The 21,330-nt window shown below is 50.3% G+C and overlaps 9 protein-coding genes across 9 annotated transcripts; 5 read left to right on the top strand and 4 right to left on the bottom strand.

The window, feature by feature from the left end:
* Positions 1-251: 251 nt before the first annotated feature.
* On the bottom strand, positions 252-2,136 carry A1O5_06785 (uncharacterized protein; the record flags this gene model as incomplete). The annotated part of the gene is made up of 3 exons (XM_007747376.1): positions 252-1,128; positions 1,188-1,795; positions 1,849-2,136. The coding sequence occupies 3 exons, from the start codon at positions 2,134-2,136 to the stop codon at positions 252-254; spliced, it is 1,773 nt and encodes a 590-aa protein (XP_007745566.1).
* A 936-nt stretch (positions 2,137-3,072) lies between these two features.
* On the top strand, positions 3,073-4,267 carry A1O5_06784 (uncharacterized protein; the record flags this gene model as incomplete). The annotated part of the gene is made up of 5 exons (XM_007747375.1): positions 3,073-3,351; positions 3,443-3,537; positions 3,625-3,774; positions 3,830-3,956; positions 4,022-4,267. 5 exons carry the CDS (start codon positions 3,073-3,075, stop codon positions 4,265-4,267), a joined length of 897 nt encoding a protein of 298 aa, XP_007745565.1.
* Positions 4,268-4,700: 433 nt separating this feature from the next.
* A1O5_06783 (uncharacterized protein) lies at positions 4,701-5,721 on the bottom strand (the record flags this gene model as incomplete). Its single annotated transcript, XM_007747374.1, has 3 exons — positions 4,701-4,754; positions 4,843-4,913; positions 5,010-5,721. The coding sequence occupies 3 exons, from the start codon at positions 5,719-5,721 to the stop codon at positions 4,701-4,703; spliced, it is 837 nt and encodes a 278-aa protein (XP_007745564.1).
* Positions 5,722-8,376: 2,655 nt separating this feature from the next.
* On the top strand, positions 8,377-10,297 carry A1O5_06782 (uncharacterized protein; the record flags this gene model as incomplete). The annotated part of the gene is made up of 3 exons (XM_007747373.1): positions 8,377-8,709; positions 8,795-9,369; positions 9,442-10,297. The coding sequence occupies 3 exons, from the start codon at positions 8,377-8,379 to the stop codon at positions 10,295-10,297; spliced, it is 1,764 nt and encodes a 587-aa protein (XP_007745563.1).
* A 713-nt stretch (positions 10,298-11,010) lies between these two features.
* Positions 11,011-11,509, top strand: A1O5_06781 (uncharacterized protein). The gene has a single exon (XM_007747372.1). It carries the CDS (start codon positions 11,041-11,043, stop codon positions 11,284-11,286), a length of 246 nt encoding a protein of 81 aa, XP_007745562.1. The 5' UTR covers positions 11,011-11,040; the 3' UTR covers positions 11,287-11,509.
* An 881-nt stretch (positions 11,510-12,390) lies between these two features.
* Positions 12,391-14,601, top strand: A1O5_06780 (uncharacterized protein; the record flags this gene model as incomplete). Its single annotated transcript, XM_007747371.1, has 8 exons — positions 12,391-12,578; positions 12,636-12,655; positions 12,718-12,935; positions 12,998-13,295; positions 13,347-13,734; positions 13,787-14,035; positions 14,093-14,162; positions 14,221-14,601. The coding sequence occupies 8 exons, from the start codon at positions 12,391-12,393 to the stop codon at positions 14,599-14,601; spliced, it is 1,812 nt and encodes a 603-aa protein (XP_007745561.1).
* A 437-nt stretch (positions 14,602-15,038) lies between these two features.
* A1O5_06779 (uncharacterized protein) lies at positions 15,039-15,630 on the bottom strand (the record flags this gene model as incomplete). Its single annotated transcript, XM_007747370.1, has 2 exons — positions 15,039-15,139; positions 15,189-15,630. The coding sequence occupies 2 exons, from the start codon at positions 15,628-15,630 to the stop codon at positions 15,039-15,041; spliced, it is 543 nt and encodes a 180-aa protein (XP_007745560.1).
* Positions 15,631-18,123: 2,493 nt separating this feature from the next.
* On the top strand, positions 18,124-18,993 carry A1O5_06778 (uncharacterized protein; the record flags this gene model as incomplete). The annotated part of the gene is made up of 1 exon (XM_007747369.1): positions 18,124-18,993. One exon carries the CDS (start codon positions 18,124-18,126, stop codon positions 18,991-18,993), a length of 870 nt encoding a protein of 289 aa, XP_007745559.1.
* A 259-nt stretch (positions 18,994-19,252) lies between these two features.
* On the bottom strand, positions 19,253-20,083 carry A1O5_06777 (uncharacterized protein; the record flags this gene model as incomplete). The annotated part of the gene is made up of 1 exon (XM_007747368.1): positions 19,253-20,083. One exon carries the CDS (start codon positions 20,081-20,083, stop codon positions 19,253-19,255), a length of 831 nt encoding a protein of 276 aa, XP_007745558.1.
* Positions 20,084-21,330: the final 1,247 nt, after the last annotated feature.

Raw genomic sequence — 21,330 nt, 5'->3', positions numbered from 1 at the left:
ACCTGCGTCAGAGCCTCTAGGTCACATGTCCTATCCGATTTGATCGGATTTTTTGTAAGGGAGCGAAAGCTGCTTGCTCCTTGCCGACATCATCTAGGGGTACTTTGCAAACGATTCGAAAGAACTTCGTCTTGAGAATCAAAGTCTGACTAAATCAAATGATGCAATCGAGAACCCGACAGGAGAGAGACGGCCACTCTCTCCAACCTAGGTAAACTCCGTCCATGATTTCTTCTCACTGGGGATCTGCATCACGATGTTCCTTTCTCGTCTCCGAACGAGACGTCAAAGTACCACCTGGCCATCTCGCTATATTTCGTCAAGGTCTTGGGGTCCAGAGGCTTCAAAAGAGGGGTTGGTTTCATGTGTCCATTGTGTGACGGGCTGATAGCAATGCCGCGTGCAATTACGCCTTCCGACCTGCTGTCGTAAAGTTCCGGGTGTCTTTCAAAGAACGCCGGATGCAGCTTCATCGCTCCCGGGCCACGATCCATCTCGAGCATTAGCAAAGCTTGGAGAGCCAATGTTTTGGAGCCGAATATTGCAGCCACAGAGGGAGCAGGGAGGCTCTCGGACCATGTGGGACTCGCATCGCTCGAGAAAGCACCCTGCGAGAATTCCTTTGACGTCGTTGGGGCCAAGAATTCTAGATCAGAGGCAAAGCCGTCTTGTTGGGTCAGAGGAACCGGATGACCCTCGTGAAAGGTAGTCCTAGACTCTTCTGTGCTTGAAATTGCCGCAATGAGGTCAAGGGCCCGCACATACACCAAGCATGGCTCGACTCCCGACACCAATCTTGAAAAGTCAATCTCCATCACGTAGGAGTCCGCAATCTCGCAGATGATCTCATCGAGTCGCGGATTGCAGGAGTGAAGGAGGATCAGCCTGTCACGCAGAGATGGAAATGGTACCCAGTCGATAACGGCCGGATGCGGCACGGCGAGCTGGACGTGCGTGGGTCGGTACCACGAGGCGAGTTTGACATAAGTCTCGTGGCAAGGGCTTAATCGCCAAGACGTAACATTAATCACTGGAAGGTGTGCTTTTGTGTATATCCAAAAAGGCCGCATCGACTCCCAAGACACGCTTGTAAATGTCGATAACATGAACGAGATACTGTTTTGCAGGCTAAAAGGCCAACCTGATCAGCGGGGCACCTTTCCATCACCTTGCTCGATCGGACGTACCTTGAAGAATGTTCTCCACCCCCACGCGCTGCAAATTTGCACCATTCTTGCCGTATCAAGTACTCAACTAGGCTGATGTGGTCAGAGAAGGGGGAATTGGTGTTACGAACTCGGGATCCGTTGGCGTCAAGTACTACAGGGCTTAGGTCAGTGAGAGACGGGAAACCCTTGTAGCTCATTTGAGAGAGATCGAATGTTAACTGAGGAGGCATGTGCGAAAATTTGCCATTAGTCTGGCTGCTTGAAGGAAAGAATTCATCCATTAACGGGACTTGCTCGGGGGCTTGGTGCGGTTCGTGCTCCAGCACCAACCCTTCGACATCCTTTGTGCCCTGGTTTCGAATGTCAAAGATCTCGGTGGTCATCAAAGGATTGCTGGCCGGTTCATCTAGACCGTCGATTCCCGGAGGCATATCAAGCAGTGCAAAATCATCGGGCGAGCTTAGGGAGGGGCCCTCGACAGGAGGCCCCAGAAAAGTGGTTGACGGTTCAACAGACAGTACATTCAAATCGTGGGGCTGAAAAGTATTTGGATCAGCATCGCTCGACGGCGTTTCGACGTGGCCTCCAGGTGTGTCTTCACATTTTTGGTGTCTTTGAGATTTGTTCTGCATGCGTTCCATGAGCGTGGAGACATTGTCTAGCCAGTCTGTCAACTTACTTGCATCCCAATGGCACCAGCGACGGAATGCAGGACGCTCTCCAAGCTGATGCGCGTGCTCTCCAGCCGCTTGTAAGCCTCAAGTAGATGATGACGATAATACCTGTTGCTGTTTTCCAGCTCCTGGAATCGTTCATTATCCGACTTGGACGCACTGCGCAGCTTCTCTTCGAGCTCTCTGACATAGAGTGTCTGCCGTTGCCTGTATGCTTTTTGTGCAGCGCAGTTTCGTTGTCTTCTGTTCGCGCTTGGACAAGTCAGAGGTTGACAAAGAACTTTGCCACCCATGTTTCTCATCTGTCGTCTCGATGATACTCACCTTCCTTGGTTCAACGACTCAGCCTTTCTCTTTCGCTTCAAATCAAGGCCCATGACTTCAAGCTCTTGCTCTGAACACAGTCAGTAGATTTTTCCCCAGATGTCGTTAAGCAGGTGGTGTGGGTAACAACTCAATAGTAAGGCATCGGCAATCAAGGCAAACGAGGCCAACGGGTGAAATGGTGCCGCATGGGTATTTTTGGGGGAGACAGCAATTCGGAACACATCGCCAGCGCGGTGATTGGAAAAATGCTCCGCTCATAAGGGTACTCTGTGGGGTAATTAATACTATTGGCCGCGCAACCTAGGCCGCCACTGCGATGGAGCGTCTATTTGGAGCGTGGAGTATTTGGCTAGTTGGGGGAGAACTTGATTGTGCCCGGATGGTACTCCTTGGAGCTGGTGGCCGTTCTTGTCAGAGGAACCTGAGTCAGGGATGCTTGGAAACACAAATCGACCTCGGGCCCCCAGTTAGATATTTCCCATGACAAGGGCGCCGGAGTTTTTTTCTGATACTTACTGTCCCCGGAAAGACCGGAGAAAGCATAGCCCGCTTTGAGATTGACCCCCTTACTGCCAGTTGTCTCCGCTTTCTAAGCCTTTTCTTAATGTGTTGAGCGAAAGCTCAACAAAGAGGCATCTGAGGGCCCAGCAGGCGACTGATTGCCACTGAGAGTAGTGACGACTATCCATAGAGCAAGCTGTCGGTAAATTTGACCAACTGAGTCTTCCATCTTTGCCTTTGAGAAGCACACTATTTGAAAGGCGCAAAGCTCGGAGGTAAGATTTCACGTCCTTGTCCTAGCATTAACTCTCCGACCGAAAGATTTGGGCCATCCCTAGGAACCCAGTAAGCATAAGTCGACTGTCGTCTGAACCCTCCCCAGTGCTTTTGCCTATATAATAATGCCTGAAAATTTTGCTTCCGTCACGGAGGTGAGCAACACTGAACACCCCGTGATATCGGGTTCAACAACATCTACCAACGGAGGCGTCAAGGCGCTCAAGAGAGCAGGCCCAAATGCTCCAGGCGTAGCATTCGTAACCGGAGGAGCACGAGGGTTGGGAAACGCAATTGCCGTGTCGTATGCAAGAGAGGGCGCCAGAGCTGTCGTTATCGTCGACATTCAGGATGAGAAGACTTGTGAAGCAGGGAAGAACGCTGTCGAGTCTTATGGAACCGAGGTCAGTGGTTCTTGGTCCACCTCTTTCCTCCAAACCGGCGCCTAACTATTAAGTGATGTCGACCATTTGCTGAACCAGGTCTGCTATACAGTGTCTAGTCATCAGAGCGGATGTGACGCAGGAGAAAGAGGTAGAAAGAGCCGTGAAAGAAGCAGTCGCAAGATTTGGGCGGATCGATTATGCAGCGTATGTTTTCAACATTGACGTGATGATGCAGCTGGCTCCCTAGTGTGGTGCAAGCGATCATCTAACTGACGATTGATTATTCACCAGAAACTTTGCTGGAGTAATCGGTCCCGGCGAAAGAATCAGCGAGATCGAGTTACAGGATTGGGAGAAGGTGATGGCAGTCAACTCAACCGGGGTCTTCCTCTGTAACAAACATGAGATGAGGCAGATGGCTCGGCAGGAGTCAATCGAGGTGTCCGTCATCCCATCCAGTTCCTTCGTTCAGACGACTAACCCAGTCATCTTGCAGTGAGCCTGGGCGGCCCTTGCAAAGAGGCGCGATCGTAAACTGCTGCTCGGTCAATTCGATGTTGTCCATGCCAGGCACCGGTGGCTATACAGCATCCAAACACGCTGTGCTGGGCATAACTAAGGCGGTCTGTCTTCTCGCAGTCTCTCTGTTCTCCTGGTTGGGCTCTGGTGACTAATGAGGCTTCATCAGGCAGCACTAGAAGGGCGACAGCACAATATTCGCGTCAACGCTATCTCGCCAGGTTTCTTATTGACACCAATGGTTGAATCTAGCGTAATGGATGAGGACGGTCGTCTAGGAAATGCACTGTGGGCTTACTTTGAAGCTCGACAAGGACGGAAAGCACACTTTGCTGAGATTGGTGACGCAGTAGTGCTCATGAGCCTACCCAGAATGAGCCTGGTCAACGGGCAGAACCTGTTCTGCGACGGGTAAGTGTCATTCCACTAAGCCACAACAGGGTTCTCTCGTCAAAACTGCGTTAACTGACTTGTTGAGCAGGGGTTTCACCATCAATGAGGGAAACTTTTGACAAGATCTTTTGAGGAAACGTCTCGTGAAGTCAAGTCATGGACAGATGGCTAAAATAACAGGATAGCGTCGCCGTCCTTTCTCCGAGGATGTTCGACATGTCTATAACTCACAGGAGGACTGCAAGACTAGTCAAACAAGATGAAAGACATTCGAGCCACCATCCTTAATCCAGCCCTTGTAGTAACTAATTACTCCGATACAGCTGCGACTGGAAGCCAGAATTATCGTTTGATGCCTCGATTGTATCCGGTGTATTCGCTCAAAGTCCGGCGCATCCTAACAGACACCTGTAGTTAGAGGCTCTCGCAGCAAGTTAAAGTCGTCCAAAATTAACCTATTCGACTGTATAGTAACAGAGCAGCCTGTCCATCTCCACTTTGTCCCACCGCTGCGCGGAAATCAGTCGGCCTAGGACACGAACGCCTGGTCAACGATCCCTCTTTGTCAGATTGATCGATTGAGGGAAAGGCGCTTACCTGAGGTCCCATGTATTTGAGAAAGTTAGGGCCACCACTATGGGCGCTCCATCCACCATCCGCAATCAGAGCTGTTTGTTTTCGAGGAAAACATGAGTTAGCAGGCGACAGATCAATTCTGGATTGCAATAAATCCGGCAAGCGGGACCCATCCGGGATAGACTTACCTTGTCCAGTGATGTAAGAAGCGTCACTTGATGCCAGAAACAGCACCGCACGGCTTACCTCCTTCGGATCAGAGCCTCTGTGTAGAGGAATGCTCTCCAGCAGGGCTTGATGGACAACCTCATTTTCTCGAAAAGCCGCTGTCATTGGTGTGACCATGTACCCAGGACATACACAGTTCACACGAATGCCTTCCCGCGCATGATCCAGCGCCATGACCCGGGTCAAGTTGACCAATCCAGCCTTGGCTGCACTGTAAGAGCATAACCCGTAGTCGCCTGCCAACCCAGAGGTGCTGGCCGTACTGACAATGGCGCCTTTGCCTTGCTTCTGCATTTGAGGTATCGCAACCCGAGCCAAGTAGAACAGTCCACACAAGTTGGTGTTGATGACTTGTTGAAAGAGCGTCACGTCATGGTCAACGACGGTCGATACTCCGGCCAGTCGTGCTCCATTGTGGAACAAAACATCAAGCCGACCAAATCGCTCCACACATGCGTTAATGGCCTTCTCACAGTCTTCGGGGTTCGAAACATCGCACAACTGAAAAACAGCACTGCTCGATCCTAGGCGCTGGAGGATGTCGCGTTCAGCTATATCCGTCACGAACACTCTGGCTCCTTCTTGGATGAATAGTTCGCATGTGTCCGCTCCGAGACCAGAGGTGCCGCCAGTCACAAAAACCACCTGATTCTCGAATCGTCGGAGACTCATTGCTGGGTTCCAAGAACTGATGCAGACCAATGTCGAGTACTTGATGGAGTCCGATGGAGCTAAGGTACTTATTAAACCGACAATGGAGGACCGAGTGTACAACTACTAAGTAGTAATCGCAATCTCTTGAGGAGAATCCGTCACAACTGGATCCTTATTTGTGTGTTTAATAAACTTTCTCCGCTCGCGCTCTGCTCATAAACGCCACTTGAGCTGTTGAGCTGCAGAGCTGCATAGTTCGTTCTCAGAACTTAGTCAACAATCACTTACGAGCAGTTTTTAGTTGGAGCCGATCTGACTAACGGAGCTCTCTGTAGAGTAGGGTAGATAGAGGCGAGCAGGAAATAGTCCAGTCAATTCAGGCATGCCTCTTGCTGCCATTCATCGTTAGCCTGAACACAAGTCCAGTAGGTGGCAGAAATTCTCAGTCTCGTTCCAATCTTCCGACTCGCCTTGTTCTGAGCCATACTTGGCTGCTGCGAAAGTGTCTGCTGTTTTGGGACCACATCTATGGCGTGATTGGCTTCTGAAAAATAGGCGCTAGGACGCTTGATCTAGTCATTGCCCCCCTGGTGGGGTATTGATAAACCATCCTTCGAGGGGTTTACATCTTCAAAATGTAGAAATACTTGGTTGTGATGTTGTCCCGGAAGTGGTCTACTGGGGCCGAGTTGCCTACAATGTGGAGCTTACTCCTCTTCCAGTACGTAAAATTCGCATGGTCATAGCACGTTTAGGGCAGTTCCAAACTCGCCACAACAGGCAGTATGGCTCTGAACACTGAGCAGCAAGCCAACCCACTTCATATTTAGCAGTAGTAGGATACCTCTACCTCCTCCTCGCACGGTTCCTGTCCTCGAGAAGGCGATATAATATCTTGCCGCTGGGGATTTAGGCAATGTGTCCATAAATTCAAGACGCCCCTGTGATACTTGTAGCAGGCATTTTTCTTATTCCGTTCTCTTGCACATCGTGTTTCAATTTGCCACCGATGTCCTGCCAGCATATCTAGTCAAGGGAGCCTTCACCAAGGAGGCTTTGGGTACTTCGCCTGCAGTCTCGTCTGGCACTGGTTTGACGGCATGGTCGCCGATGTTGAACCAATCTAGAGGGCCATGCTTGATTGATTAGATTGATTCATTGAATAGGAAGGTACTGTAAGCTCTAGCCGCGACACCAAAAGCCAGTCCTACACCCCTTCTCGGGGGGGAGGGGGGGAGGGTTGGGGTTGGCGGGGTAATCAAGCAGACAACCTTTGATCTCTGCTAGCGCAAGATGTGATCGTTTCCAATCGGTGCTTTGCGAGTCACGACCTGGTTCACTGATACGCATATACGTCCATCTGGGCATTCAAAGAATGCCTCCTAAATGGCATACTCGTTGTCGAGATATCCCGATGTGGTGCTTGGACTTCGAACAGACAACTCACACTTTCATGCTTGGTGGTCTCGTTGCCCTCAGGGGACATAACCCTATCTACATACTCCGTAAGGAGGCTGCCGGAGCTACCAGATCAGACATCGTCCGGAGCCGAGCTACAGAACACGGTGCATGTCTCCATAGTCCGGTAGCCCTGACGTATTGCCCAGCATGGAGATTGTTTATGAATGGCCTCCGATTACCATGTGTATGTTGGGCTCAAAGGCGGAAACTTGGATGATATTTGCAATAATACATTCTGGTGAGAATCATGACTCCTTTCGGCAAACCACTTGTCCCACTGTTGTAGCACACGAACGCTGTTTGACAAGTACCTTGGCCTGTGCTCCATTTGATAGATGCTCTTCAGGTTCAAAGGATAGCACGCCACCTTATTGCCAGGCATCTCGACGATAAACCCTTTTGAAAGCGGGATTCCCATGACGCAACTAGCTTTCGGAGCCGCATCCAAGACTGGCAGTACTGTCAAGAGAGCTTGCGCACCGGAGCTTTTCAATTGATGTGCTAATACCCTGTATTGTGCACGGCATTTGCAGAAGACGAAACTCCGTGGAATTGCAGAATCGTTCAATTCACCGTCCGAGTCGACGATATGATTAAGAAGAGAACACACCGGCCACCTTGAAGAATTTCGGCTCCCATTGTGGTCGAGATATATAGTGACGAAGTCAGTGTCCTTGACAAAGAATTGTGCGATGACTTCCTAGGTCGTGGGTTCGTGCTGAAACCTATCCTGCTGTCCCAGTTGAGTCAGTCAACCCTGACACCTGGAATTTCAACCTCCACTGGCCTTGAAGGTTGTCCATCCTTATTCAATCTTATTGGTAGACTCAACTAGGGATTCTGGTGCTCAAACCCAGAAAGGCAAGGCTCATCCAGATGGCCAACGAATAATTGTGGAGGCCTGATCCAGGGTTCTTTAGTAAGTGATTGGATTGGGAAAGCTCCCTCCCCCCGGCTCTGGAGAATCTCCCCCACAAACTTTAGATCACCAGGGAGCCTAGGGGCAAAGATGGCGAAGCCACTAATTAAATTGCCCAGTTATCTAGTTAGTTCAAGAAATCGCTCCCGGGGTAAAATGGCGGGGACGCTGACTCGAGACTTTCTTTGAGCAGAGAAAACTTACAACAAGCATCAGCTGCCCTTAAGCAAGATAGTGACTTGACATCATATCACGACTTTGCCATTTGAAATCCTGCAGAACCCTTGGAAGCAATGGCGAAGAGGACCAAACCTCGAGACTTCCCGGCTTCTGAGCTCCGAGAGCATAGCGGAAACTCCGAGGTCAGAAAATTGCGCAATCGCATCTCCCAAAAAGCGTTTCGTGCCCGGCAGGCAATGCGAGTAAAAGTGCTCGAGGAGCGAGTGTACAATGGAGCCCGCCCGGACGCCGAATGGGTGACACGTCTCCAAGACCAGAACGCCGCGCTACGTGAGCACCTACTTGAGTGTCACAAGAAGTTCACTAGCCTGCAAGTGTCGATGAAGGCTCTTGCCGATGCCAGTGCTCTTGCTCTCGGCATTGAAAGTCTTGATAGTGGCAGCAAGGTATGTTGATTTGATCATATTGTCATTCAGCGGACTAATCCTCAATCTTGAGTCAACTGCTGGTAATCTGTGTGCACGATGTAAGCGCGCTCAAGTCGAAGAAGACGAAGACTCCACCGGTACTGCACCTTCTCTAAACTCGGAGAAAGGGCAAAGTGGCACGATATCCCCCGATTTTGGTGACAGCTTAGTTGAGGAGCTGCGGACTAGGAACGGTGATAGTAATGATGGCGGAGGCCTTCATGCTCACCATCAGCCTGGTGGTCAGAATCACGAAGTTTGGCCTAGTTCGACCGTTCAACCCAGTGGCGCTATCGAAACGGACGTCGGAGAGCCATCAGACAACCAGTCAATCCCAATTATCAACCTGGATTATTTCACCTCTACGGAGTCCTCAGGGCTGCATGATGGTGTCGACACTAATCAAATGCTCCAACTTGATGATAAAAATTGGGGCGAACCCCTATCTCTGGGTCTCGTCTTCTCCGAAGATCTCGGACCGCTGAAGTACAAGAGTATATGGAAAGCATCTTTGACAGCGTGCCAAACATATGGTTTGAAAAGAACAAACTCGCCATTCTCAGATCATATTGATGCATTGGAATATTGTCTTTGTTGGAGCTGGTCTCGCTTCAGCACATCATTGATGCCCAGCGAACAGTGCGTTCCATCACCTAACTCCACTTCTAAGGATTCCTTCCAAATCACTAGGAGTAGCTAACCAACCTCCAGGATTACCAGCTCGATTGAATCTATGTTGTTGACCTTTGTGAATATGTCGTGGCAGTCGATGACGGCATGGCACACTTATACCAAAGCGCACATCCCTCTAAAAGATTTGATGGCATGGCGAATCTATAAGACACCAGACAGGTATCTCAGGATCACGCCAGCCTATCAACCGACAAAACTACAGATGAGTGTGCCACATCCGAGCATTATCGACTGGATTCCGTGGCCACAGCTACGCGACAAGCTTATAATTCATCACTCCGCGAACCCTTGCTTGGACAGCCTCATCTGCGACATTGGCAACTCTTATGTCGTGCCCGGAGACCTCTCCTTGCTGGTAAAATGTCCCCAACCTGTTGCAGGCTATATTGGTGTTTGGGATTTAGTGCGAGCTATTGCTCCCGAGGCCACGAGGCCCTACGAGCATCCGCCAACGTGTGAAAGCGGACAATCGAGGCTAGCCGAAGACCAGGGCTTCCCCCAAAATCCTGCGGCAATCCACAACCTAGTTGACAGCATGCACAAAGACACTTTCAAGGACGTGAATCTTCCTGCTAATGATGCGATGACCTTGTTCTCCTCAAGAGCATTGGCTGCACAGGCTTTCAAGATCTTGGGTTTGGATAAGGGCGCATTTAATTTCCGCCTGGATCCAGCCTTTTTCGGAAGGCACCCAGAATTGTACGACAGCAGTTCCGACCTTATGGCACAGGGAGTGGCGTTACGACCCTACAATCAGGTTGCCATTTCAGCTCCTCGGGAACTGGACATATCAGTCCTTGGTCAATATCAGGAGATGTCCAGGTACCTAACAGATACGGCTCTGGAGCCTCACCGAGCCTCGCAAATGCTCTAACCTCTCGCCGGATTTTACTGAAAGAGGATTACGTTTCTTCAAATATTTTATGTGACCGCCCCAATTGGATTTCTTTGAGGAGAAAGCTTGGAAGTTTGAGCTTTATGTGCTTTCTGGGAGGGAGGGAACGCAATCATGTGGTTGTGTAAATGGAAATTGCTGGTGACGGGCTTTGTTCCTGTTGAAACACTCATAAAATGCCATTGTGTTACATGGATGCTTGTTTTATCATTGCAGAAGAAGAACGCAAATCGATCTATACGCCAACTTGAACTTCTTGAAGCACCCCCGCCCCCCGGAAACATTAGAATTCAGGCGTAGTGAGCATTGAGACCATATTTTGATTATGAAATAAACTCGCGAACGTGTAGAGCAATGAGCTGCCCATGATTTTCCATGACGACAAAACACGTATAAGCACTTCTATTCGGTGATAAATCATGATGTAGAACTGATCTCAGTCGCTGTATCGGAAGCAATGCATGAGTGGGCAAGGAGATATCGGCACTTAGGATCACAGGTCAGATGTTTCGGGCAGTGGAAGGTATTTCTCCCTCTGACCCCAGAAAAAGCAAGCGATCGTCCTTACTATGAAGAGTGGACTTTCTTGTTTGTGACAAGGGTCATGTATATTATTGTTATCAAGACCAAGTCAGCTGAGGAAAGGGACGCTGACAGATACCAGATCTTCATTCCCTCCGTAGAGGTAGCTCGATATCGCCAGGCCAGGCACCGTATCCACGATGTTCCATACTGGTCAAGTTGCTATTCAGCTGCCGTCGTGGGATATTTTCTACATTTTCAACATTATGTGGTTCTTAGCCGCTACTTCTCGCGAGAATGGAGGCACTCGAATCTCCCCAGGAAGCCGTATGGGGTATGTTGCACTAGACGCTCCTTTCAACATCGACGGAACTCTTGCTGCTGATGGCCTTACCTGCTCTGCTTTATTATTCAAATGTCGTCTACGGTATGCCGAAGCCGAATGAGATGACATCAGGCGATTGCCCTGTTATCCTCGTGTTTTTGGTGAGTCCTTTCATTCGGCAGGAAGAGAATACCTTCCTGTCTGTTAGGCCTGAGGTAGAAGCCACAATGTCAGATCGAGGCAGAGACTCTTAGGCCACAGTACTACTGGTGCTCTAGGGAGTGTAGAAGGGAAGTCCGATAGGAATCTACGTGGAAAGAGTCGAGAATCTGGTCGGGTCTTTCGAGGCCGCACACAAACACACACCCTACCTTCAAGGTTTGCAGACATCATCGACCTTGTCTCGAATTATGAGACGCCTGAACCGACAGTGGGTGTTGGACATTACATTTTCAAAGTCCTACAAAGAGAATGGTCGTACTCAGTTCCTTACGATACTATAAATCGGAGGGAGAACGGGCTCTGCTACGACACTTGTTGGTCTAGTGACACAGGAAAGCCGGTTCTAGTCACGGTACTTCCACGTTCATAAGAAGACAATCTCTATGTATATAATATCATTCTCAGATTCGAGTTCTTGCATCTATCTCGAATGGTTTCTAGGTGGAAGGAGGAACCACTAGCCTCGGACCTCGGAATTATTATGAAATCGGATCCAATAATCTTCAAGCTGATAAAAGAAGCAGTTACAGCACGAAAGAAGTATACAATGAATGACAATACGTCAAGTCCTCCGAGAATATGACTTTTGCTATCCCTTCAAAGTGGCCGGACCCTCCCCTGGGACAACCAATGGAAAGGGTCTGCCAAAACGCTGGCTGATGGACCGGTAGTGCGGACGAGAAATTCGTTGGTGCCATCTGAAAGGGCAGTGCGAACTTTAGAGTGTCAGCATATGCTGACTCCAGTTTTCATGATCGACTCGAGTCTCCACTTGTCGCCTTCGGAATTTCTCGAGCAAGTCATTGCGACAATCTTCAAAGCGAACCGATCCGTAATATGGCAGAAATCATGACTTTTCTGCGAAGAGTGTTTGTATGGTACATACTTCATGCCCCCCTATTGGACATGGCCCGCGTTCTGCGCAGCTTGATAAAGAGGGGGCCGCTTGCCCCGACCCGAAATACTCATTCTCCTCATCCAGCTCTGTTTCACAGGAGGAATGATGCTTCAAGATACAAGATCATTATACGACCGTCCGATTGACGCCAACCGGAGGATCAAGGTTGTCTGTATTGGGGCTGGCTACTCTGGCATTTTGACGGCGATTCGTTTTCCCCAACACATCCCGAATCTCGACCTTGTCATCTACGAAAAGAATGATGATATAGGAGGGACCTGGTATGAAAATCGGTAGAACTGCTCGATCTCAACGACCATGGGACACGACTAGGCACTGACTTCTCATAGATACCCTGGAGTGGCATGCGGTATAGCATAAACATATGAACAATGGTCGTGGAGAACCTCGCTAACCCTTCTACCTTTTCAGATATTCCGTCTCACGTGTATCAATTCACCTTTAGCGGCAACCCAAACTGGTCGCGCTTCTACGCCGCCGGTGGCGAGATTCAAGAGTATTTGAAGGATGTTGCTTGGAAGTATAACGTGGAACAATACGTCCGCTTCCGGCATTACTTCCAGAGAGCCGAATGGGACGAGATAACGCAACAATGGCGCCTCACACTGACTAACCTGGCGACAAACGAAGTAAGTGAAGCTATTTCTTCTGTCCAGTTTGAGAATATCTCAGACACTGATGGTGCCACCAGACTCTCGCCGACAGTGCCGACGTCCTTTTGAAGGGCACTGGCATTCTCAACACCTGGAAATGGCCCGACATTCCAGGCATCCACGACTTCAAAGGTCCCTACATGCATTCTGCCCAATGGGACCCCGGATTTGACTGGACTGGCAAGCGCGTGGCTCTAATAGGGGCGGGATCAAGCGGTATTCAGATACTGCCTCAAATTCAGCCCAGAGCCGGACGCGTCGTCCATTTCATGAAAGGCAAAACATGGATCTCTCCGGTGGGCTATGGCGCGGAAGAAGGGGGTGACGCTAACGGAGGTACCTACAACATGACGTTCTTTTGGCTCATCATGCTCACAACTTATTGAGTGGACATCTCGGTCGTACAACGTAAGCTCTACAGTGAAAATCCGTCCTTATATCGAGAGTATCGACATAGAATCGAGGGGGGCATGAACAAAAGTCAACTCGTGACTTTCCGCGACACCGAGATCCAAAAAATGTTCTGGAAGATGAGTGACGACTCGATGAAGGAGAAGCTCAAGAAGAAGCCTTGGATCTATGAGTCAATGAGGCCAGACTACCCTCCCGGCTGCCGAAGACTGACCCCAGGTCCTGGATACCTTGAGGCATTGACCGAAGACAACGTTGAATTCGTCGGCGTAGGTATCCAAAAGGTGACAGCAAACGGTCTTTACGACGCCAACGGCAAATTTCACGAGGTGGATGCCATCATATATGCCACGGGATTTGACTAGTGAGGAGAGCCTGGATGCCGCACTGATCAGAAAAGCTAATTTTCCGCAAAGTTCCTGGAGCTCAGCTTCTACGCCCTTTATCGGCCGCGGCGGCGTGACTTTAGACGAGGTCTGGACACCACAGCCGGAAGCATATCTTTCCTTGTGCGCCCCACGAATGCCCAATCTCTTTTTCTATCTCGGCCCCAATGGAGGCCCGGGTGCCGGATCTTTCATTGCAATGCTCGAGAGCGTGGTCGACTATATCATCCAGTGTGTCAAGAAAATGCAGAGAGAATACATTGCCTCGATGGAAGTTTCGTGAGTCGTTCTTGCCACCACACTTTTGCCCTCAGGCTGACGCCACCGATTGTTCAGCGAAAGCGCACATAGAGCATTTTCGGAACATGTAGATCGTTATTTTACCAAAACCATCTTTACATATAAGGTGACACTAACTCTTCTCATTTTCGATCATTTCCAGGCTGACATTTCATACCTCTCAGTGCAAGTCCTGGTTCAAGCGGAATTCGGAGGAAGGTCGCATCGTCGGCCTCTGGCCGGGCTCCTCCGTCCACGCTCAGGAGGCTCTCAAGAGACCAAGATTTGAGGACTTCTCGTTTGTCCCGATGCCCGAGACCCGACACAACATTATGTCTTGGCTGGGAAATGGATTGACCGCTGCCCAGGAGAACGACGAGAAGACCACTGGCTACCTCGACACGGTGGACATCCCGCCAGTAATCAACAAGGGTCCGCGACCCGGGAAGAAAAGCTTTACCGTCGGTGGCGCAAATGGCTTGCCTACGCAAGGAGACTCGGAATTCAAAGTAGCGCATGCTCACTTGGAAGAATTGTCGGCGCCGATTGCAACTGTGCCGCAGTAGTTAGAACGCAGCTCTTATCTCTTTAAATACTTGACCATGTGAGTTTTTCTGGCCACATTGTCCCTAGAATGCCATGCAGTGTTGAACGCAGTAGGAGGAACGATCTCTATGATACTCTTCAGAAAGTACGTCATCAATACTGCCTTGCGTTCCAGGGCTGTGTCGCCCGCTGCAGCCTTGTCGCTCACACGAGCTATTCAAACAAGACACCCTATGTACAAAAGAAACCAAGGACCCGTGAATACCCCGCTCCCAATAGGCTTTTCCAAAGCCTCATTTTCAATGCAACCCGTTTCTACTTGCCCAATATAGCACCCGAGCCACATGCTCAGTCAAGTAGTCTGCCCAGTCCTCAATCTCCTCCTCACGTCTGCTTGGTATTGACGTCAGAATGCCTTGCATCGGGGTTACTATCTCCATGGCGTTCTCTTCGGTCGTTACTCTGATTCGTATATCTGATGGTGGAAAGGGTTCGAGATGTCGGGGGAGTTCTGGTCGGGGTTGACGCCGTGCGTGTCGTCGACGCTGCGGCCAGGCCCTATGGGTGTATTCCGCCTCTGCAACGACGGGGATAACTAGCCTCCTACGCTCGAAGGGGGCACCGCCCAAGCCGGTGGCGGAGGCGAACGTACGCCAGAGGACTTCCCCTTCAGCGTGAATGTTAAGTTCGCTGACCGGAGCTGGTGGGAACGCGCTGTCCAAGTCGAAGTTAGGTACCATCGCTGTACTTTGGTCGGGAACCGGTCTAATTATCGGTGTTGGTGGTGATGTGGACGACATAGGCTGTGTTGGGTATTGAATTAAGTTCTCGATCCGTCCGATCGCTGGTACCAGAGGTACTAGAATGTCTTCGATCCCGTTCTCGTCGATTTCGAGCACGGGAATTCGGCGTCGTTGATTGCGGCCTTCAGTTGTTGGGGCTGGAGGAGATATTGGGCGCTCGGGGGTTTCTGTGGCGTGGGTCTCGTCGAAAGAGACGGCGATGAAGGAAGTGGTAGCGTTATTGTTGGAGGGTTGGAATGCCGCCATCTCGAAAGGTATCGATGAGAATATGTGGAAGGCGGTTATCTGAAAGGGAAGTAGTGTAGAGTAGATGGTAGTCTGGTGTGGATGTGTGAAGTTCGCTGGTAGTATCGGGTGAATGTGCAGTTGATCTGAGAGAACGTCCTACTTGCAGAAGCGAAGCTGTGAAGGGAGTATATGTATATTCTTACACTGAGGTCCTAGTCCCCGTACCGAACAACAGTTCATACTTGTTGTTTGGTTAGAGATCCACCCTTGAGACAGCATCCGAATAGAAGATGTCCACAACAGCAGGACCCGGAGCATCAACCGTGGTACACGCACGAAGATCCTTAGGAACCAATTTGTTCCCTTGAAGGGTGTCGTCTGGAGTCATTTCTTGAACCGTTGGATGGCGTGTTACGACTTGGGTCTCAGAGTACCTACTTATCGTGGAGATCCTGCGGGAAATGCACAGCGGCTTGGTTGTAAGTACACCAGGATGACCATGACCATCACACAGGGAGGAAGAGCTGCTCTGTGTCATGTAGCACCTGAAGATCATCTGTGTAGGCCGACTTTGTAGCCAAGCAGCTTGCGGGGGACCTCTATTTCCGACGTCGCAGAAAACCGTCATTTCCTGTTTCCTTTTGCAAGGTTGAAATTTGCTATAGTCTCTGCCTGGATAGAGTTTGGTTGTACCATTGGATGAGTCCAGGGATCGACACATAATTTGGCCAAATTTGAAGATTTCTTTCATGATAAGCTTGGTAGGCATCGTAGATGAACTAACCAATATTTCCCCTTTCACTTTGCAATGATTTCTATGGATCGCTTGGTTCCGAGTGAGGGACAGATTAAGTTCTGCACATGTTGGCCAACAAAAAGCCGTGTCGAGCGGGGAGTACTGATGTTTCCAATACACTCGCAGACACAGATAGGCGAAGGACTCGCTTGCAAACTCTGCGTTCACACTTCTCGGGCCTGGGTCCCGCATATGTTAGAAAGGGGCAGGGTTGTTCCTTAATCGACCGAGGAGTTGACCGTTTTAGTGGAATCACTTGTTCAGGTATGAAATAGACCCGAGTTGCTTGCAATGTTGGCAAGACATGTATTGCGTAATACCTTGCAGATTCGAGACAATACCTACAGGTATGGAACAAGCCAAAGTTTGACCAAGCGGGCTGTATGTGCCTGAGCAAGTCTGGTTGGTCTGAGCTGGTCCGAGTCGGGTTGGTCATGATATTTCACCACTGATTCTCGTTCTGTGGCACCGTACTTTCTACGGTCAACCACAAATACAGATGGCGAGATGGCGAGATGGGTGACAGATGCAGTCCAACCATTCTCTAGCCTTCCAACCTAGAAATCCTTGTCGCCCTTTCAACCACATTGCAACAAACAGCGACATTGGCGAATTCCGATCCATAACAACTACTCACAGCGAGATTTTCTGCCTCCACGCCACGGATTCAGACGTGAGGTTGGTCGTCAGTTTGGGACTGGAGGAGGGTCGGGGAGTGGATTCATCGGCCTCGGCCTTGGGCGAAGGAGCGTAAAAATATCGTGGATCGGGCTCTCGTCCTTGGAAAATGTCAGTGCTCTAAAGGGACACCGTGGTTGTGGTGATTGACCTACGGCCACGATGGACTGACTCTCTGGTCGAGGTATTGCTTGCGTTTGTTGCATGAGAACTGGTTAAGAAGGAATCAAGTATGCCAAACTGGTGATGAGCATACGAGAGGAACGGGCTCGCTGCTCAGACTCTCACGAGGCTGGGAGCAATTTGATCTTCGTTTACTAAGCTTTAGCCAGTCAGATCGATCACTGCGGAGCGGAAGAGTTTGATATGGTCGACGCTGGCCAGAAAGGTGACACAGAATGACCCAACCAGCCTCCTTCATTTCCCTGCTGTTCGAGCTCGATACACTTCCGCTAGAGCGTCACACTGTCCAACAGATCATGCATCTTGCACGCTAGCATCCAAGGCCACTAGCATTGTGCCTCTTCTTTTTTCCCCATGCGCTCTTAGTGCCGGTGTGGTTGGATGGAGATGCTAACAACACTCCTTCCTTGCACCAGTTGTGATTATTTCCCATACTCCCCAAATTGTCACCAGTTCGAAATGCCTTATTGACATGGATAGTGATATATTGTCGGCGGGAGTGGCTACTTCCCTACGATTCGCAGCTTCCATCGAGGAAACTGCTATGCCTACCTCTGCTCGATTGATAGGGGGCGCCCTTGCCAGTGTATAAAACCACAAGTTTGATGGTCAGCTGGTATTTACTGCTCGACTGTTCGCATTCCCGCTGTCCTTGATAGTTGGATACTTCCACTCACCTCACTAGCCCCAATCTTTGGCTGCCTTTCCCACTCTTTTGTCGAGCAAATACTCTTTTCCACACCGTTGCCACGGAATCCACTCATTGATAAGAGGGGATCTATTCCAGATCACCACCACTGGCCACCAGGCGCTGCATTATCTTTCATCCTTCCGGTTCAAGCGCATCTATCAGAATGTCCTTTATGCTCGATCCACGTGGAGACTTGCCTCCTCCCACCATACAGCCGAGCTCGTACTATTACACCCACAATCACAGACGAGCCACCTCTTATGGTCTCCCCAGCAAAAAGCCCAAGAGCAAGCAGTGTTACGATTGGATCTTCTCGACGGCGTCCAACGTCCACATTGCCATCGATCGTGCTGCCTTCAAAACATACGTCCCCTTCAAGTCATACGTTCTCACAGTCTCCGATCAACGCCAGGTACCGGTTCGAGGCATTGGGACAGTCGAACTGAAGCTGCGGCGAGAGCCGGGCAGTCGAGAAAACCACACCATTGTCCTGGAGAGCGTCTTGCATGTCCCCGACTGGCTTTGCAATGTTATATCCGACATATATTTTGTGCCCGCCAGCCACTATGAGCACACTTGGACCGAGTTGGGCGTCAACTTCTTCGTCCGAGACAAAGACATCTTTAAGCCTTGGGGTTACACGGGGAATTTCTGCGGTCTGGATCGACTGGTGCTGTCCAAAACCCGTCAAGGACGCAGTCCCATGCTCGAAGATCCTGATCGAGAAGTGTTTTCCGTGAGCTTGACCTGGCCACAGAGTCAGAAGGACAAGTGGGACAACCTCAGCACCGAAGAGATGAAACAAGAGGCCAAACGCGTCGAAAAGGCTTTCAAAAAGAAACACGCCGAAGACGAGACGAAAGGCCTGAAACGAGAGGTCAAGAGTAACTTAGAGAGCACCAAATCGAAGTTGGTCCCGGATGCCATAAAGAGGCCACCAAAACAGAACAGCTGCGAGTCTGGTGAAATCAACGGCGAACTGGAGACACTTCCACGAGGGTCAAGCCTGATGTTCGATAGGGTCAGACTCTAAAGCAAAGGCACGCGGTTCTCGAGGTCCGCACGTCAAAACACAGGGCAATGGCGAACTTCGGAGTGTTGCACTTCTCATCGGCACATCAATAGTGAAAGGGGAGCCATTAATTAACCGGGTTAGATCCAGTACTGATACGCCACAGGGGCCTCATGCACAGTAAATTGGGTATGTGCAAACCGCATAGCAAATCAATCGCATCCATCCTCTCCGCTTCATCAGTCTTCCTGCTCGTATATCTTCCTTTTACCCCAGTAAACTAATGCACCAACCTTACCTGCTTGCCTGGCTCCCACTCATGCAATGCTGAATGCAGGCTCCGCCAGTAATTCAGGTTGATGCATTCCCTTTTCGCACTGTCGACGTCGTCGCTTTCAAAAGCCTCCCTCAGCGCTTTCTCCGTCTCCCTGATCCTCTCGATGTTCTCTCTCATTAAGCTCTCAATCTCATCATGGCTCGTGGCCTCCTCCAGCATCTCCTGCGCTTCCATGACTTCCAGCAACGTGCTCTGATCCGTCACACCCGCGTGGGTGGCGTTATCCTCGTGCGTGATGTCGATTCCATGATTATGCTGTAAGAGGTATCTCGCGCGCAGGAGCGGGTCGGAGAGGGTCTTGTAGGCATTATTTAACAGGGACGAGAGGGCGCGGGATTTCTGGTGCGAGGGCGTCCCCGGAGGGAGTTTGTCCGGGTGGTATTGCGACTGTAGCCGCAGGAATTCGCGGCGCAGGTGCGGGAGCGAGATCTCGAACGGCCCACCCGGCGGTGGGCCCGATGGGAGGGTCGAAGGGAAGAGGGTGTAGTAGTTTGTCACGTCAAGAGGAGAGGGCGAAATCGTTGGATCCTCTTGTGTGGAATTAGCTGTCGCCAGCTGCGCTTGAGCTGGTGCCTCCGCTCGAGGCCCCTGGTGACAGATCACGGTCGTGCTGAATGCTCGTCGAGGATGGTGGGTTAATATTGGTCGCGAGCATTGCAGGGGGCTTTGTCTCCCTCTTGCAGTTGTTGTTGTTGTTGTGGCAGAGGGTGATTCAACGAAGCAGAGACGTCGGAGGTGCCGAAGCGTCTCTCGCGTAGGCGCTGCTCGAGACATGATTGCGCTGACTCCAAAGAAAAGGGATGATTGCGAATAACTTGCTGTGGAGGCGATTAAAGGTTGGTGAGGTCAATTGCGAAAGGGTCGTACAGATTGTAGGTATATGGAAAGGATAAACCTCAACACCAGAGAGGGATGGTTTTGTGTTGGAACGCCTCGAAAACGGTATGGCCGACGTCATGCTCCGGAATCGGAGCATGTTGGGCCGAAGAACCAAACGACAAATTTTGCCATTTTCATTCTTCCCAACTTCTATGTCGCCATTAAGAATTTTCATGAAGAATTTTTAGTTCTTGCGATTCGTACAGGCTCATGGTCCATAGTGCTAATGACTGTGATTTTACATCGACCAGGATAGCGGTTTAAAAATGAGAGTTTTCGCGCTCCTGAGGCAACCTCTCTCGCAAGACACATTCCAAGGTTTCAATTATAAGCCGCCGAAGCAGCCTTTTACTATTGAGATTGTAGCATCCCACCTCAGAGGATTCGTCTAAATCAATGATGCTGGAGAGCATCTCTCTCTCTCCCGCCCACATGTGCCATGCGACATCCCTGCGGCACTCCGGGTCAATAGAGCTGACCCTGAGATTTGCCTCCCAAGCATTCTCAGGTGCATTGTTATCAAGGGATGGCCATCGTGCTCTGCCAGATCGATTCCAAATGGCATGTGTTACGCCCCATTTACCACATTACGCTTGTACCAGGCATTCATTGGCATTCTGGTTGGATTACCGTCCTGGAATCAGTCCTTTTCGCATTTCGGCCTGGGACAAGAAGCGCTGGAAGCCGGCATTTCACCCGGACCCTCGTAGAAGATATTATGAATGTCGGCCTATGCACTAGTAGCCATCTTCGACACGCAGGTGGGGGCAGTCAATTAGTGGCGTGTAGGCGTCTTTTTGGCCGATGATTGATGTCCTCTCGCAGGGAGCAGTCAATTATTGACGAATATCGGGGTTGGCTTTGGGATTCCTTCTGTTGCTCTCGCCGGAAGCGCCTGCTAGCGAGCCTGAGTGGTATAAGGTGAAGGAAGATGTCCTTTGAATACGGAGTGCCATTTAGTTGCTCGTTGAAGGATTTTAGAGGGGACAAGGCTGGACAAGGCTAGCATTGGAGAACGACCAGCGTCAGTCACTGACGTCATCGGCCGACGCGGCAAGCTCCACCTTTAACTCGTGGCTGTTTCGGACCTCCAACTTGATCAATTAAGTTGAACTCGTTGTATCACAAATAGTGACGGCTGT

This window comes from Cladophialophora psammophila (genome assembly GCF_000585535.1).
Source record: "Cladophialophora psammophila CBS 110553 chromosome Unknown aczJe-supercont1.10, whole genome shotgun sequence".
Taxonomy (NCBI): Eukaryota; Fungi; Ascomycota; class Eurotiomycetes; order Chaetothyriales; family Herpotrichiellaceae; genus Cladophialophora; species Cladophialophora psammophila.
The sequence above is the reverse complement of the archived record's forward strand: the minus strand, read 5'-3'. Positions and strand labels throughout refer to the sequence as shown.